Source organism: Clavelina lepadiformis, chromosome 5, assembly GCF_947623445.1.
Source record: "Clavelina lepadiformis chromosome 5, kaClaLepa1.1, whole genome shotgun sequence".
NCBI lineage: Eukaryota > Metazoa > Chordata > Ascidiacea > Aplousobranchia > Clavelinidae > Clavelina > Clavelina lepadiformis.
The window spans coordinates 8229221-8247653 of NC_135244.1; the positions used below are offsets into that span (position 1 = coordinate 8229221).

The 18433-nt window shown below is 34.1% G+C and overlaps 3 protein-coding genes across 5 annotated transcripts; 2 read left to right on the top strand and 1 right to left on the bottom strand.

Moving 5' to 3' along the window:
• Window positions 1-2693: 2693 nt before the first annotated feature.
• Window positions 2694-5147, top strand: LOC143460851 (B9 domain-containing protein 2-like). Its single transcript, XM_076958507.1, has one exon. It carries the CDS (start codon window positions 3912-3914, stop codon window positions 4437-4439), a length of 528 nt encoding a protein of 175 aa, XP_076814622.1. The 5' UTR covers window positions 2694-3911; the 3' UTR covers window positions 4440-5147.
• Window positions 5148-7398: 2251 nt separating this feature from the next.
• Window positions 7399-18271, top strand: LOC143459405 (acetyl-coenzyme A transporter 1-like). 3 transcript variants are annotated; one of them, XM_076956550.1, is made up of 11 exons: window positions 7399-7713; window positions 7871-8052; window positions 8237-8408; window positions 8499-8610; window positions 8893-9083; window positions 12133-12314; window positions 12407-12527; window positions 12688-12799; window positions 12998-13104; window positions 13352-13532; window positions 18144-18271. In XM_076956550.1, the coding sequence occupies exons 1-10, from the start codon at window positions 7450-7452 to the stop codon at window positions 13511-13513; spliced, it is 1605 nt and encodes a 534-aa protein (XP_076812665.1). In that variant the 5' UTR covers window positions 7399-7449; the 3' UTR covers window positions 13514-13532; window positions 18144-18271. The 3 variants fall into 3 exon arrangements, with proteins under 3 accessions (XP_076812665.1, XP_076812664.1, XP_076812663.1); XM_076956549.1 differs by lacking the exon at window positions 18144-18271 and adding an exon at window positions 13818-14163; XM_076956548.1 differs by lacking the exon at window positions 18144-18271 and having other exon boundaries at window positions 13352-14163.
• Window positions 9091-11746, bottom strand: LOC143459409 (phytanoyl-CoA dioxygenase domain-containing protein 1 homolog). The gene is made up of 8 exons (XM_076956558.1): window positions 11454-11746; window positions 11080-11240; window positions 10858-10936; window positions 10603-10740; window positions 10329-10487; window positions 10128-10262; window positions 9624-9736; window positions 9091-9491 (listed from the first exon to the last, which is right to left on the bottom strand). The coding sequence occupies exons 1-8, from the start codon at window positions 11478-11480 to the stop codon at window positions 9317-9319; spliced, it is 987 nt and encodes a 328-aa protein (XP_076812673.1). The 5' UTR covers window positions 11481-11746; the 3' UTR covers window positions 9091-9316.
• Window positions 18272-18433: the final 162 nt, after the last annotated feature.

Sequence of the window (18433 nt, forward strand, 5' to 3'; positions counted from 1 at the left end):
ATTAGATATCGCAATATATACAATATGCAACAGGCTGTATAACTCAAAACAATTAAACTAGCTCCAGCCAATGCGTACCTGGTATATATATATCAATTGTACCAACTTGGGATAAGTCCAAGTCAGTGGTTCTTAAACTATGAGTCGCCAGTTGATTTTGATAGGTAACCGTCAGCCGTAATAAAAACATACAAGGTACACATAATGACATAAATTACAAGAAAATTTATTTCAAGGAAAAATAAAACAGTTTCAGTGGTTTTGGTGAATATTTGCACACTCCGCTGGAAAGTTTGCTTTCAGTGTTCTGGATAAATTCGCCATTAAATGTAATGCCAAAATTTGTATAACGCCATCGCAATACTTATAATATACTTATATCTTGCACAAAAGACAAGCTTGGTTACCAAAGCTCAAGCAATGAGGTACAATGGCCGAGCTTAAGTCGTGCAGTCGAGCTTCCACTTTCACATGACTTTCCTTAGCTCAAAGATAAAGATTGTGATACCATACAATACCAATGGATATAATCATTTATAATACAGACATAGAGAATGAACAACTGAACATGAACGAAAATTGAAACCTCTAGTAAGTATATAGGCCTACATTGCACATACAAATATACTAGGCCAGTGTTAAGACAAAACGGCAAAATCTAGGTAAAAATTAGTTCTAATTCATTCCTTCCGTGCTTTCGCCCCAACGCCCCTTTTCTGTAAAATTAATCTAAGATCATATAATTATGTATAGCCTAGCCTATACAGAAAAAGTAGGACGAAATGGTAGTCTACAATAGTCTAGTACACTGTTTTAAGTAGCCAAAATTCAGTTGGTTAATCATAGTTTAAGATACTTATTGGAGGCAACCATAAAAAATTAATTTATTATCATAACATTAGTTAAGCTATTTCGCTTTCAACACAGGCTAATCCTTGTCACACATTCCATCATAATCCTTGTTGTCCAGTAAAAAAAATTCGCATTGTCCATGATCCAACCCATTTTTTCAGTTGTTAGTTACAATCAATGGCGCATGACGAGTTCAATTAGCTACACAAGCAACCAAAAAATACAACCTCCCTGCAAGTAGAAACTATGTAATAAAATTTACTAATCTATTTTATCAAAAAATTATATACATGTTTTTATAAACTTTGATTGTTATTAATTTAAATGCAGTAAACCTGTTTTGTAAAATTTTATTAACGCAAACCTTCCATTATAAATAAAAATACATCGTTTAGTATACCGCTTGATTTAAAAATATAACCAGTACATTTTATTCTGGGGATTTTTAAGATTTGTCAAGAATTTATGCCGCTTGACTGATGACGCCAAAGATCTTTGGTGTTAATCACATGGAATGCACCCTGGCAAGACAGCAAGAGATTATTGAAACGTGAGAAAGAGTCGTAGGTGCAGGCTACACACATTAGATGATGATGTGTTAATAAATTGAAGAATTTGTTTTCGGTTGTAAAGGTAACTTTTAAACCAGTGAAACGCTGGTCCTCTAAGTGCTCTAGTTTACATGGTCAATTGTATCGAATGCTTTTGAAAGATCTAACAACATTCAAAGAGCGATCTGATTTTTTTCAGTCTCTGTGTTGTTGTTAATAAGTAAGGAGGATGCTAATGCTGCAGAATACTTCTTTCTAAACCCAAACTGATTATCATTAAAAAATTTTCGTCTTTCTAGAAAACTGGGTAGCCGTATGTACATCAGTTTTTCCAGTATTTTCGAAATGCAAGACAAAAGGCTTATGGGTCGGTAGTTGTTGCTGTCCTCAGCCTTCCCGTTTTTGAAAAGGGGAAGTACCTTTGTAACATTAACATCTAAACCAGTGCTTGAATTTTGTTTCATTTGACTAATAATTATACATTTGATCTCTGAAGGATAAGTGGGATTGATGTAAATTGAATCTTTTGAGGAAGTTGGTACGGAGACATAAGAAGTTTTTAATTTAGAGGTTAATTTCTTTACCAGCCCCTATGCAATGGTTGAAAAGTGTGTGTTAAAGTGGTTGGCTATTAGTAGATTATCATGAACAATGTTACCATTGATTTTGATTTGAGAATTTTTACTAACCTTATTTTGATTTCTTCCTAAAAGTTAATTTATGGTTGTCCTGGTTTTTTAATGTTGACTTTGTTTCTCTACCAGGCACTTTCATAGTAATCCCTCTTTGCAGTTTTAAGCATTCGATCATGCTTGTTTTTTAATTCTTTATATGATTTTTTATTTTTTGTAGATGGTTTTCGCATATATTTTTTGTACACTAATTGTTTGAGCCTTTTCATTTTAATAAGAGCATCATTGTAACAAGTTTTGTTGACTTTATAGTCAATTTTCTGTAAAGGAAAGCAATTAATAAAAGAGATTTTATATTTAGCAAAAAAAAAGAAAATAAGCTTTGTTGACATCACTTTTTTCAAGTATTATATTGATATTGTATTAAGTGTATATTGATTTTTCTTAAACTATGATAAAAGGCCATTATACCATTTCTTATGAGTGTTTTAAGCTAATGGTTTATAAGCGACATTCAGTCATCAGCCTACTACAGCCTAGTTTTCTTGGTTTATCCTCTGTTGTGCATTTTACAAATTAAATAGCCAATAGCTGTATCTATGGACACCATTAGCAAAGCGTGCAATTCTAGACTACTATGCAACAACTTGCAAATTTAAAAAAACAAATCGTTTTTTTCAGCGCTTGTATAAGTGATGTTACTTGCAAGTTGTATCACTTGCGTTGCATTTTTCAGAAAAAATTTTACTGAAAAAGGTCATAAACCAATGTATTTTCTTTGTTATAAAGTTATTAAGCTCAATCCATATAGTAGAATCTGCAAACACTGTCTGCTAAAGATTTACGCCACCTACTAAAACAGTTTATGTCAACATCAATACTGTATTAAAATACTTTAAAAATCCGCCAAATTAAAATATACATATGCATGTCGAAAATCTAGATACGCCAAAATTCGCTGGCATAAAAATTGTTTGGTTTTCCTCCAGTCTGGGGTTCAGTTACTTAAAGTGCAGTTACTTAGTTACTCTCATAGGCAACTAATTGTGTTCATTACAATTGCTATACAAAGATAACTAAACGGTACAAATGAATAATTTCTTTTCATATTTGCGGTGGAAGTCCTATGCTAATAATTATCAATTGTGCACTCACTTGAATTATTTGCAGTATGCAAAAAATGTTAAAAAGTTTTTTGTATCACACCATTCTTAAGGATAGGCCAGAGAGATTTTTTCCCCTAGTATGGTGGAGAGGGGGTGACAGTAAAAATAGTGAAAGATACATGTGCAAAATTTACTTTTTTTACTTTTTCCACATCATAATCTTTTATTCTACGTTGAGGCAGATCTTTATCCTGGCTTGCCAGAGTTGATCATATTGTTTGCAGCGACGCTTCTATTTTTCCATCAACTGCACTCATTCAATATTAAGGCCTTGTACTTTTTTCATGTCATCCTTTACTTCTTTTTCCCAAGTCTTTTTTGATAATTCCTGGAACTTTCTCGACTCACTCTTCATGTAAACTAAGTTTCTTCTTTCAATATGGCCCTGCCACCTCAGTTGGTGTTCCCCAGATGTTTTTCTATATTTTCTACCTCTGTCCTCGCTCTTAACTAAGCATTTGGTACTCTGTCTCGGAGTATTTTGCCGCACATCATCCAAACTTTTACCACATTTGTTAAAAATAAAATCTTCTCTAATAAATTAGTCACCTTATAAGTTAATGTTGATTTAAAAAGTATATGCTACACGTTTTAAAAAAAAATCATATGATATTGATTTTGTGAAGTTTTATTTTATTAGTTGGTTGATCTTGCAAGGTAAGATATGTTAACTTAGAACTTTGTTAAAGCTCAAACTTCTCTGATTTAAAATGGCAGAAGTGCATATTATTGGACAAGTTGTTGGCGGAAGTGAATTTCCCAATCAAAGCTTGTTCTGCAAATGGGGAATTCATGCTGGAGGTGCTTGGAAGCTCATTGCAGGAACAAAGGAGGGACAAACACAAGTAGATATTCCAGAAAATGAAGATTTTGCATATTGGTCTCATCCAATAGATGTGCATTACGCTACTAAAGGTCTTCAGGGCTGGCCACGCATACATTTACAAGTCTGGCATCAAGACAGTTTTGGGAGAAACGAATTGTATGGCTATGGATTCATTCATGTGCCCACCTCACCTGGATGTCACACACTAGAATGTGTGACATGGAAGCCAAATGGAACTTTCCAAGAAGAACTGATGCAGCGTTTTGTTGGAGGATGCCCACAATTAAAGAATCCAGACTTGGTTTATAGTGGAGCGGACAGATATAAATTGCATACAACAGCCATGGGGAAAGTTCATCTGAAGTTGAATTTAGTGTTTCGAAATTTTGATAAATATGGTGTTGAATGTTGATATATTTTAAATCAGCATTTCAAGCATAATGTATTCGGATTTTTTGCACAAGAAGATATGTTGAATGCTTATGATTTTGGCATTATTTATACTGTTGTTGACTTATTTGTATTTTGTTATTGCTGGTTTATTTTTTTTATCAGTATATGAAATCACATCATTAAATGCTTTTACAGTATACTTGTCAAGAGGAATTTATGCCTATTTTAACAACCCGAATAAAAGTATTCCGTTATATTCTCTTTCTACTACTTAAGAATATGTCGATCTGAGTTGTGATATTTGTCTGGTCAGTCTTCATTATATTGCTACTTAAATATTTTCTGTAACTTACCATAGAAATGTTAGTCTCGTTATTATGTATGGGATGGGATGTATGGGATATTAGTAAGAAAATATATTTGATCTCATTTATGATGCTGTTGTATGCTATGACGATAAGACTAAATGTCTAGAAGAAAAGTATTATAAAAAAGTCTTTAGGCGTACATATACAAATTACTAAGTACTTTATCAATCTACTTGGTAGGATATTATGTTAGCTGTTTGGTCGTTTGGGTTAATTGTAGCAAAAAAACGACTGATTGTAGCAAAACTGAGTAATGACTAATGAGCAATTGGGTATGCAGTGTTTCCTTGCTGGAAATATTTTTGTATAAGCTTGTCTGTTGTGCTGAGCAATAAATAAATGTATACATTTGAAAATAATTAGAAGAAAACTTTTGTTGGCAATTTGGTATCAACGCACCATTGTACTAACGATACTTTATATCGTTGATTGTACTTACTAGTACTGGTATTGTTTCATGCATTTATGAGACCCCCAATGTGAAACGGTTATGTAAAAATGGGCAGTGGTATTTTTGCACTTGTTAAGAAAGTGGGAAAAGGGTTTTTATTCCATATGTGAATACTTTTTCTTGCTACTAGTTAGTCAACAATTTAGTATTAAACTTTTTACAATTCAGGGGAAAAAAGATTATTAATAATAATAATACCTTGTAGGAAACCCTCATAATCGAAAAAGTTGCTTTAAACACCCAACCTAGGAAGAAGGTTCAACTCCAAAATAATTAATATATTTTAGTTAGTCATCTAGCAGGACTAAATAACCCAGTACACACACAATGAAACAGATAACAAATGATGAATTTGAGGTAAGGGATTATAAGACATTTACTTCCTGTTTTTTAATATGATCATAATACCGCATTTCACGTGAATCATAATACCGCATTTCCGGTATATTTTCGTGCAGTATCTGAAAGCATACAGAGTTAATAAATAAACACATTTTAGTACATTTGGCAATTCTTTCATAAACAAAATTCCTCAGGAGGTGTTGGTTGAAGTAATTTCGCTGAAATTAGGCCATGCACTACGTTTTAAAAATGCGCAGGTCCCAGGAAAGTGGGTAAAACGAATTTTATGTAAACTTAGATTAAATGATATTTTTGCATGAAGTCATAATATTATTTTATTAAGTTCGGGCAGTTTAAAATTTTAGTGCATTGAAGACGCGAGTTTTACATCTATTTAAACCTAAAATTGCAAAGGAGAGCTGACATTTGTACCAGAAATTAGAATAAAAACCTAGGCCCAAATCGATCAAAATAAGTAGTTATACAAACAAAAGGCAAAGACGAATACATTCTTTAACTTGTGTGCAAACCTGGCAGCACTGAAAATGAGTATGTAGTATGTGCTGTATTTGTAAGATTTACAAAAGGGGCTTACCCGAAATAGAACACGTACTTGATGAAAAGACACGTCGTAAAAATTGTCCCGCTTCTCTGAGATAATGGCTGTGTTTACACAACGTAAGGACTCTCACCAATGTTCCCAGAAGTCAGGTAGAATGTTATTTCCTGGAGTAATTTGTTTACTATCTTGTAGCAATAGACGGTACATCTGGCGTATTTTTAGAAAAGTTGACAAGCTTTTTTACAACGTTTAAACGTTCTGACGTTAACGTATATGGCAATGCTTGGTTGTATCGCCATTGGAAGCCTAGCCATTAGGCTAGTTTTCTTTCACAACAGTACCATATATTTTGTACTGTATAAGGTTGACTAGCCACACTTAACATTTTTTTCCCTAAAATAGCAATTGCTGAACGGGAAAAACCATGGTAAAGATATACCGGTATAGCCTGTGACTTGGCTTAAAAGTGCAACATGGTAAAGTGTGATTCATAAAATTGCTGCTTATGATGGTTGGTTAGCACGGTTACTACATCCCACTTTAAAACTGAATTTGTAGAAAAAATCAGTATCAGGCAAGAAAAATAACTACAAAAATAACTACAAAGATAACTACAAAATAAAATATAACCAAAAAAACTCCTTGCCTTGAACCAAAACCTTGATTGTATGACCAGCAGACCTGGGAGTGCCCAATTGTGGGAGGTATCTGGTATATGCCAAATGAAGATGTAATAAATGAAGTTTGAACATTACGACATGCCTATAGTTGTAGTTGCAGCAAGTTATAGGACAATAGTTAAAATTTCCTATCATTATAGCCTTTACACTTGTTCAATACACATATTAGGGGCTGCTTTTAGAGCTCAGTAAATGAAGACACTATAGACCCTTTCCGAGTGACTGTCTAGGTAGCAAGATTTTTTTGATCGCCTATGCTTAACAATGAAAAAGGTCAACCCACTTTTGATTCTTTTTTAAATTACAAGCGTTCTGGCCATTGCATTGTAAAGATTTTATTCATTTGAGTTGTACATGAATTCCGTTATGCAATAAAAAAATTTGAAAATATGTTGCCTAGTTCTTACTTTACAGTGCTTTGAATCCTTTGTACTGAACTAGTTCAATATGAAGTCACGTGACGTGGTCAGCGTTGCATGCGAAGCATGCGCATTTAAAAAATATTGATGTTGGACTCATTCCCTTATTTTAATTTATATCATTTTTGGAGCACAACTAATTTCTACATTATTAGGTTGTTACATTATTCGCACATTTAGTGAGTTGATGGAATAGGGTATGTGAAAATGACATCTGTTCATGAGAATAGCAGATCTCGTAAGCGAGTTGGTGAGGATTCTGCTTCTAACCCTCTGACTTCTGATTCAAGCATAAACATTGGATCAAACTCGGAGCTTAACAATCTTGATGAAAATAGTATCAAAGAAAATCCAAAGCTAAGCATGGATTGGTGGTATGAAGATCGTTCAAGTGTGCTACTTCTTTTGTTTCTATACATTTTACAAGGAATCCCTTTAGGGTTGGCTGGTAGTATTCCCATGATGCTCGCGGTAAGTTCATGATTGGTGATTCAGTTATTAAATTAAATAATATTTAAATGATGGACTGATAGTTAATTCTTTTTATAAAGCTGCCTAATATTTTACAATGTCAGTTTTCGTTAAAATATAATCGATCCAATTTGTTACAATGTGGTTATTTTTTCAGGGAAGAAATGTTGATTACAAGGAACAAGCATTGTTTAGTTTTGTGTTTTGGCCATTTAGCTTGAAATTGTTGTGGGCGCCTTTTGTTGATGGAGCTTTTGTTGCAAAATTTGGACGTCGAAAAAGCTGGCTTGTTCCAACTCAGTATTTGATTGCCGTTGTTATGTATATTTTATCATTGAGGTAAGCTAGGTTACTGTTAATGACATATTTTTATGATATGTATACCATTTTTTAAATATTACATTTCTTCACTCCATTCATATGTCATAAATTCTAGAACTTTACCTTTAGTTTTTATTATTTCCCATACGTGCTTCTCATTTAAAAAAATAATTCATTGCTCTCTTAAACTTGGTATGATTAGACTGGACGCAATACTAGAAGTTGATAATCCCAATGTATGGCACCTTACAATCTGCTTTTTCATTCTAAATTTTTGTGCTGCAACCCAAGATATTGCAGTGGATGGATGGGCATTGACAATGTTGTCCAAGAAAAATGTTGGACTTGCTTCAACATGCAATTCTGTTGGTCAGGTACTAACACAACAACTTATTGTAACTATTTCAATTCTTCTCCATGTTTGTATTTATGAGCTCAAACCATCATTACCACAATGCATCTAGACTGCTGGTTACTTCTTGGGCTTTGCGATGTTTCTGGCACTTGAATCCGCCGATTTTTGCAACAAATATTTGCGTATAATACCTCAAGATACTGGTATAGTTACACTTGCAAGTGAGTTTATAGTATTGGTTATTAATTTGGTGCTTGTGGAAACGTTTTTGTTATTTTAGGGAATATAGGATGTTTAAGGTTATGAACTTAAATAGTATATATACAAACTTATTTCTTATATTCTCTTCCCTTTTCGAAAGCATTTCAGTGAATAGCTGGTACTGATATAAAAATTCCACCAAAAAACTTTACTTGTGATAAATACTGACATAAAAACTTTACTTTACAAGTTAAACTTTTCTTGTGATTTATTTTGGCTGTATATATCTTTTCGTTGTGCAGGTTTCATGTATTTTTGGTCCGTTATTTTTTTTATTACAACAACATTGGTCATGATATTGAAGCATGAGGGTACGGATAAGGAACATGACCATGCAGACATGAAGGGTGTAGTAGCAACATACAAGCTTCTGTGGAAAATAATATTATTGCCAAGTGTTTTGCAGTATGTTATCATTCTACTTACATGCAAGGTGAGGAAAGATTAATTATCTTTTATTTGACATTTGCAATAACAACATTGTTTCATTCGTTCTTTGTATAATTTTGTTTGTTTTTGCATTGCTAATTACACATTGAAAAAACTTAAATTTAAACAAATCTATATAATTGTTTTTTAAATTGACTTATAAATTAGCATGTTGCTTGAATAACAATCACATGTTAAGTGTCGTAACACCCAGTAAAACATATCAGTAAAACCACGCTAAAACGTATCTTCCTTTATCGATTTTGGATCAAAAACAAGTGGAAAAAACCGACCCTTCATTAAGTCATTCTTGGGAATGATATGAGTACCCTTAAGAAGTAGCTCATCAGTATTTGACCGAACACCATCAGCAAAGTAATTAAGAACGGCAGCTCGTCGGGGAAGATCTGATCTTTATAAAAAGATTACGCGACAAGTGTTAGTTGATTTTACTAACTGATCTATCAAAAGAAATAATTGTTTCAAAAGGTTTTTATGATAAGTTTAACCCAGCAATAGTCATGATCACCAGATCATTTCTAACCTGTTGGGATAGGATCCATGAACAGACAAAGGATGGTGGAAACTGGCTTCTCCTTTTTTCAGACAACATGGCATTGGTTTAAACTTTTCTTTTTCCTCATTAGTCAAGATTGTCTAACACATGAAATTATATACATTAATACTTTAACTATCATCTGGCAGTAAACTTTTATAAAAGTGAAATAAAGTACACACAGAACTGCTAACATCATCAAAACCCAAATGATAATTTCATTTCTGCAAGATTATGATGCCACACTGCAAGTTATATCAATATCGATAAGTTTCTGTTTGTCTGCATTTTTTCTTCTGCAGTGCCTACTAAAATTGTAATTAAACTAAAGATCTATTCTATGATTTGGTTCTCTTATTTGATCTGTATGAGTTTCTACAGATCAGATCACATCATGCAACATTCCATTGTGTTTAAACGAGACTGTTGATGAAATTGCCTCTAAAGTTTTTTATGGCCTCAAACTTAGGCATAATAGGAAATGAATTTCACCTTTATTGATTCCATGTCTTTAAAGTCATAGTCAGTAACAGGAAGCGGTTTCCCTTGCCTTGTCCATGTATGTGACCCAGGTATATAGTGGATACAGCCATTTTCAATAGTTTGCTCATCAAGGGCAATGTGAACCTGCAATGTTATGAAAACCTAGAAAACTAAACTCTTTGTCTTTCGAGTTATCGGTTTTTGCCTAACTGTTAAGTGTTTCATAGGCTGGGTTCTGGTCCAATAGCTGTAATCTTGGTGCCAGGCAACACATCCTCCATGTTTTGGCGGTTTAGCAAAGAGCTGGTCATGCCAGAATCTCACTCTTGCCTGTTGGCCATCTCCGGAAATTATTTGAGAAGCTGGGACCTAAAATAAACATTTAATTCATTAGACACCATTACTTAGACTGCAACAACGAAATGTACAAATAGTTTTACATTTATATGTACTATGTAGGGTATATGTTTTCTGGATTGCTTACACAAACTGCAGGATGGTATATGAGATCGTGAAAGTATCTAGTTATTCTCCAGTGTCCAAGCGCATGCAATAAAACATTATTGATATCACCTGTTTGATTTGAATGGTATTCATAAAAAAGTGGATGGCCTCCAGTTTTCTGAAAACCAACGTTACAACGTTCACGCAGTTACAATATAATTTCAGACTTTGGTCATTTCTTTTCACACACCTTTTGTGAGGAAAACTATTTTGGATTTGTTTTAGAAATGCTTACTATAAAATTTTCATAATCCTGTAGAAGCAGGTCACATTGCTCATCTGTCAGAATCTTGATTGGGGCAATGTATCCATCCCTGCATTGAAACTAGATTTACTAATGGTCCCGGTTTATATACTCCAATGCAGTATTTATACCATAAAATGTTGGTAATCATATATTTGCAACAAAGTTATGAAATTAGTTAACCTGACTTGTTGTACCTTAGATTAAGCTGACCTGTTATAGTTTTCAATTTGCTTTTGTGTAAATCCGAATTTTAACCATTTTGTTTGTTTAACTGGTTGATTTATAAAAGCTTCTGTATCCTTGTGAACAGTGCTCCAGTCAATTTCACCGCTATCGTCATCTTTTAAGGGTGAAGTATTATTTTGTAACTCCTAGATAAGAAATCCAAAATGTAACCTTTGTAGTCGATACAGAACTTAAAGTTGTGTTAAGGATCTCATGCTTTTTGCTGGAAGTGACAAAATACTGTAACTGTATATGCTGAAGCTAATTCAAAAATTTGACAATGTTTCTTACAATTTACTTGAACTGATAATTTATTAACGATCTACAAATTTAGCAGTTCATAAAAATCTCTTAATTACCTCTTCTGAATAGTGTCTGCTTTTCATTGTGACCTTTCCAGAACTAACCTTCAAATACTAATTGTTCGCATGGAGGCAGCTTGGCTTTCATTACCATCAGTTAACACTCTATAAAACTAACATGCGTAGGTTTGTCAATATTTGATTTCTTAACAAAATAAAATGAGTCATATCATCACTGCAGTTGCCTGGCAAAGTATTTTATTGTATGATAACGTTTTTCCTCGTACTGTGGAAAGTCTTTGCATGAATTGGACTTAAACCTGATGATGATTCCCCATGGCTCGTGCCCCAGTTATCGAGCTAGCCTTTGTGCAAGTTCTGTTTTTCACACATTTTTTATTTAGGACTTTTGATTATTTATATAGTGTTGCCCGTATTTAGAAGTGTCCATTAGGTCCACTGAACAGGAGCAAGTGTCATTAATGCCTTGCCCGAGGGGGCACTTCAACGGTGTGTCCCGACTGTGTATCAAACACAAAACCTGGGCCCTATTTACTGTGAGGCCAGCGCTTGAACCACTCAGCTACTGAGCCGACGATATATACTGCCCTATACCTTACCTTTTGCTTTTTTGTGACAAATTTTGGCTGCATAAATCCTTGTTTTATGACTCATTTATCATTGTACATTTGCCGTTAAATGTTGCAGTGCATTAATCCCTTCTTGCATCTTACAGATGGCTTTTGGATCAGAATCAATCGTTGGCCTGAAACTTATAGAATGTGGAGTTCACAAGGAGAGCCTGGCCCTTCTGGCTATACCTCTTACCCCATTACAAATAGCCTTACCACTCATTATTGCAAAGTACACAACTGGACCCAGGCCAATGGATGTGTTTTTAAATGCACTCAAATTTAGGTGATTGTATACAGGAAATTTTAAAAGAAAATTAAAGCAAGCACAGGTAAAAAATCGCCATGTCTTAATTTCTTAATTTTTTCATATTTCAGGTTGTTATTTACTGTTCTATTTGCACTCACCATCCATTTTACTCCGTCTTTTAAACAAGAAGATGGGAGTTATCCATACCACTATTTTGCCATTATTTTAGTAGTATACTGTTTTCATCAAGTAAGTTATGATTTCATGAAATGGGGATGATTGTGTTTGTGGACCTGATTTGTGTTTTACCTAACTTTGAGTTTCACGATAAGGTTGTCATTTTTTTTTCAGTTAACTTATGATTTGTGGATGTTGCATTTCGATTTGCTAATTAATATATATTTTATAGGTTGCATTGTACAGTATGTTTGTCTCTATTATGGCATTCAATGCAAAAATAAGTGATCCCAGAATTGGCGGCTCATACATGACTTTACTCAATACAGTGGCAAATTTGGGAGGTAAATGTGATTTTTATATTCCTTCATTGAGCAATACTCTTTTGAGTTTGGCATCTGAGTTTACTTTTGGTCATTAAAGTGTTTTATGTTGCATCTTGCATGATGCCAAGGAGCTTGAAAACCAAACATTTTTGGTAAATTTTAGTCTGATGTTATCATAATGTTTGCGCTGCTCATACATTGAGGTTTGTTAATTAGGTAACTGGCCAAGTACACTTTCACTGTGGTTTGTTGATAGTCTTACACGAAACTATTGTGTTGGTGGAAAGTCAGAATTGGAATTTTGTACGAAAGAAACCAAGGAGGTATGAAAGTCTACACTTAGTAATATAAATGTATTCCTTTTTGTTTACCATGGTTTGCTTTAGAAATCGATTGGATTTTTAATATTGCTTGTATTTTATTAATATTTACTAAACTTAAACGTTTTTAAGTGAAAAAAAGGTTTTAAAGAAGAAAATGTGTAGTTACAGTATACTACACTATTGGTGGTTACTTACAGCAAAGGAATAATTGATTTTATCAGTGGTTAAAAAGGTTTTTGTTTTGCAGCAATGTTTAAAAGACGGTGGTGAGTGCCATATGGAGATAGATGGCTACTATGTAGAAGCTGTGATTTGCTTCTTCGTTGGCATTGTATGGCTGGTTTGGAAATCTAATTCAACCAGAAGACTGCAAGCTCTACAGCCTGAAAGTTGGAAATGCCCAACATAATATTTTGCGCTGTACATTGGTAAAATCTTTTTTTTAAATGTGTTACTAGAGTAAAATTTAACGGTTTTCATATCTTCCTACTAAAGACTGATCAATAGGCCTATTTAAATTTGCACTGTCAGATACTCAGAACACTTGGGCTGATGTGCAAGTAAAACATATCACAGGATCTTGCTCATGTTATGTTCTGGTCTTTGTATCATTTGTTTTCAAATACAGCACCATATTTCAAGAATATGTCGTGCAATGTGAATTCGGTGTAGTGGTGTTTAGTAGAAAGCATTATTTAAGTTGTATTGTTTAGACCGTCCAACTCGCGATTTTACGAACCGTGGATGCTCGGGGAATCGACACCGAGTTGAAGTCGTGCAAAGGCTTTCTTCAGCCTGAGGATAAAGACTCCAATACTGTGTTCTTATAGATGGGTTTTATCGTTGTTGTGTGTGAATAGTCATAAACGCAATTCGCCAAAAATGTTTTAAATACTCACACTGGCGAAATATGTGTGAAGTTTTTATTGAAGTGCTGGTATTCTTTCAGCTCGTGCTGCATATGGAACCACTTAACAAAGTAATTTACATTTTTGGTTAAACTGCATTATTATGCAGCTTGTTTTATTTGTTTGTGAATACAGCGAAATGGTTGTCATATTAATTAGTAGTGATATAAACCTAGCCTATTATGCAGTATTGGTGTACACTAGTGTATGAGCATAGGGAATGTTTACCGGTATGTATTTATTTAATGCTTGTGTAGTTTATTTATAAGTGCTTATTATTTGAAGCCTCAGTACAGTTAAGGTAGTTTTCCATTACTGTATTTGTGTTTTGTGGGATTGAAAAATTAATTGTGATAAAGACATTGTTTGGTGGATTCGACCCAAGTAATGTTTCGGCGGTGCATTTCGTATGTTGTTGTAAAGTAATGAACTAAGTAGGGATTCTAAGTGTCCCGGCAGCTCCATAGATTGATAGTATGATTGAGAATGCCGTTATTAGCTGTCGATCTGTAAGAAGTTTTAACTCTGCTATTGCCTATATGTAGAGAAATACATGTCTGAATACTTTATCAAAGCAATATCAGAAAGCAGTCAAATAGTCTACGTAAACTGTTCCCACATGCCAAAATAATGACTTTGGCTACTTTTTCCACGCACAAGCACGTTTCTGGTTGTACCTTTTATTCAATTCCCATTTTACTATATTAGCAAGTTAACGAATTAACAAGTCTAACATAAACTAGTTTAACACATTATAACTCCAGGTTTCCAGAACACTTTTTTTCTAGAGCTACAGATTGCTAGTAAAATTTAAATTACCCATGGTGGCGACAGAGCGATGTGGTAAGCTCGGTACGTTATTGGGCGCAGGTTCTGAAGACCAGCAACCAGCACGGCATAGTTACTAGAATTACATCAACGTCGAGTGTTATGTCAACAAAATAGGTAGCAAGATTAATTCATTAAGGTTTACAATAACCGGTATGCTTTCGTCAGCAGGTGATGGTAATCTTATTGTTATTTTAAACTTGATAAAGCCGCAAAACCTCCATAGATCATGCTGTAAAGTTGCGGCTTCCTTTAAACGTAGCCTTACAGCAGAGAGTTTAACTCGTTGTCGGTCCATTGTTGTCTGCAGTATGCGATCGTTTTGGGAGAAATTTAGTTTATAAAACCTCTGTATTTGAGAGTATCAATGAAAACATCTTACAATACCGGCAGAAAATTTATTCGAAAAACGGCAACTATCTTTTGAAGTTTTCGATATAGTGGCGTGTATAATAACAAATAATGACGTTCTTATAAAATCATACTTTACATAAACATTGCCATAGGCGCAATCTTGTCTGTAACAAAAGGTTACTTGTGGCATGAAATTGCAATTCAGGAACAAGAGACTTAAGATTAATTAAACTGTTAATATCCCATTGATACAAACGACTTTAAAATTCAAGTGATTAGCAGACCGGTTTCTACATTTTTGCAGCATTATTTTGAAATGCAACATATCGACTTTGCATCACCTTCATCTTTCTTTCAATATTATAACCTACCCCCGACTAATTGCGAGACACGTCGACATAGTTTTATACTTTACAGTTTATTGTTCAAAAATCACAAGTTGCCGTATACTCCAGACTCCCGTGTAATTAATCTATTGGTGGCGCATACATTGTTTGAAATAATATAAGCTAACATCATAAAATTGATGATCGACATAATTTGGGTTGCACTGGACACTTGTCTCACAAATCAGGACAGAATTTTCCTGTAACAAAATGTCCTGAGAACTTTTAAATGCATTTTGAAATGACAAATTATCAAAATTTTTCAATCGGGTTTAGTAACGGGTACATGTTATCGCATTTTGCTGAAATTTTGTATGACGTAGAACAGAAGAAAAACATGTCAAATGCTTGTTTACTCACAACTCACTTATATAAACCTCACTAATTCGTAAAATGTTTGTAGCAGAAACACGCCGTCAAATCATCTATAAGATAGATACGGTTAGTTAGTGGCGAAATGTGATAACCGTCATATATGACAATGGTCACGGCGGCGAGGCAGTTATTATCGTTGTTTGTTGCCTCGTCCTCTATTTTTCATCAAAATTAGTTTAACACAAGCATAATAGTTTACGCTGTCGTAAAATTCGCCGAAAGCCCGGGTTTTCGCGACCTCTAAACCTTGCAAAATCGTGATAAATCACCTGCTGCCAAAAGGTAAATTGTTTAAGTGTTAAGTGCGCAGGGGTTGGGCCTTAATCAATTTATCAGCTTCGCAAACACAACAACTGGCAACGATTAAATCATGTTGTTCTGGCTATCCATCGTCACTTACGTTGCTGCAACAAAATGGCATAGTCGTTACATAAGCGGTTACTGAAAAAAAACGTTCACCGTGAATGGGGCAGTAAAAATATGTGAACAATTTCTTTATCTCCAAAAATACACACACAGGGAAATCAGTTATATAGAATTATTGTCTTCACTACACTTTATTGAGGAAGTTTGGAGGGATGCAAATAATTTTCGGATTTGTATAAAGCGAACATATAAGAAAGACGCTTAAATATCAGACAGGGGGTAGACGGGCTGCAACCCACCTGTCCACTTTAACCTTCCTATAGTGAACAGAAGCTTTTATTAACGTATATTTACGGAAATAATTAATTATACACTGTTTTATAAGATTTGGATTTCATAATCAATCGATAGCTTATGTGAACGGAATGTCTAATTCGGGAGGACAAAACATATCCTAAAATAAGTGCTGCGATAAAAGTAAACAATGTCGATTTCTTGAAAAGCAAAATGTAGTCATTGAAAGTTTTTTCCGTTCTATCAAATGTTATTTTCAACTACAAAATTCGATGTTCATTCGCTCATTCGAAAAACAGTTTTCTAAGAAGCCGGTTTTTAAGAAGTTTGCTACTAAATTTATACAATGAAGCCCTTTCTGAAAGTCCGCTAAGTCATTTATATATGATGGAGTTATGTTTACGTTATTACAAGTTGAACTACGACAACGTCAGTAAGTTATTACAAAGATCTATCACAGCACCATTTTTGAAACGATATAAATGTAAAGTCCATACTCCGGATCTATCAACATGTCTGGAATGGGGTCCGTAAACGATTAAAATTTCTCGGAAAAAACTTAATCTCTTTTATCGGACACTATACGCTATTTACCCTGTATAACGACACAAGTTTCGTTATCCATAAGGTGATCTCTGTTTTGGTCGAACTGACGCATAAGATAGTGGCCGATATACCATATCTTTAACCCGATTGAAACACTGATGAGAATGCGTGTCATGACAACGTCCATCAAAACTAGATTTAACTAATGTTTGCGTCCAATCGTAAACTGTTGAAAACGCCATTTAAGAGCCTTATTATACCGCTATTAGGTCCTGTTCATCAAACTGTCGGTTTCATCAAAGAGTTTTGTTGCCAAAAGCAGCGGTAAATTCTTAGCCAATGGCAAAAATTTCCCATTATAATATTGAAGGAAACTTCTTTATTATCGTAATGTTTTGTATACTTGATGAAATGAGTAATTTCTGTAATCATTACAATTTGTCAATTGCGACAACCACTAAAGTTCTGGCACAAATGATGTGTGCAAAAAGCAAAAGTAAACATGCTGTGAAAACAGCAAAGTTTGCAACAATGTCTCAAAACCATATATAGCTACCCGACTACAAAACCACGCTGGGGTTATGCGTTTAGATAAGAGGCAAGTTGGAAACGTGTTAGTTCATGCTTCGGTACGATAGTCAACAAAATAAACAACAGTAAAGAAACAACCCGCGTATAAACGGGCGTCTTAACTACAACCGTCCATTGCAGCCCTACCCGCTTTTAAATTAAAGAAGGACGCCTTCTTAGAATTTAAATTTAGAAATTTTTGTCATCCACACCGGCTGTTAAAAGGATCTTGATAACAACAAACATACTTTTATTTAGTCTTGAATATATGTTCAATCAAACATATATTATTCTCAGTGTATAAAGTGTAAATTATATTCTCACTAAACTGCGTATACTGTTCATACATGCGCGCATATTTCTAAAACAATCGGCATTCGCTTATTATTAATTATGATTATTAGTATTACAGATTTAGGATCATGAAACTAAGATCGAAAACTCTGAAGTCAAGTCGAGTCAAGGTTAAAGCTCCACCAGTGTGGAAATTTCCTTTGTTGCGTACAAATTGCAATCATCCAGCATTATCAATTACTGACATGCGTGTACGATTGTTGAATTAACCTGCTTCTATAAACCGATTTTTGTTTTGGTTTGCGAAATGTTTTATGTCATATATTGTCTTTCTGATTGACATCGTCGTTCATTAAATTTTAAACTTTTGTGGCTCCTTACAAATTTTAAAGTAGAACAAAAAGCCCA

Bases quoted from the DNA above. Each gene is read 5' to 3' on its own strand.
- LOC143460851 (XM_076958507.1), top strand. From the start codon at position 3,912: ATGGCAGAAGTGCATATTATTGGACAAGTTGTTGGCGGAAGTGAATTT.
- LOC143459405 (XM_076956550.1), top strand. From the start codon at position 7,450: ATGACATCTGTTCATGAGAATAGCAGATCTCGTAAGCGAGTTGGTGAG. The intron at 7,714-7,870 runs GTAAGTTCATGA...TTATTTTTTCAG, and splicing joins GTATTCCCATGATGCTCGCG to GGAAGAAATGTTGATTACAA. The intron at 8,611-8,892 runs GTGAGTTTATAG...TTCGTTGTGCAG, and splicing joins TGGTATAGTTACACTTGCAA to GTTTCATGTATTTTTGGTCC.
- LOC143459409 (XM_076956558.1), bottom strand. From the start codon at position 11,480: ATGAAAAGCAGACACTATTCAGAAGAG. The intron at 10,741-10,857 runs GTAAGCATTTCT...GTTGGTTTTCAG, and splicing joins AGGATTATGAAAATTTTATA to AAAACTGGAGGCCATCCACT. The intron at 10,263-10,328 runs GTTAGGCAAAAA...ATAACATTGCAG, and splicing joins AGCCTATGAAACACTTAACA to GTTCACATTGCCCTTGATGA.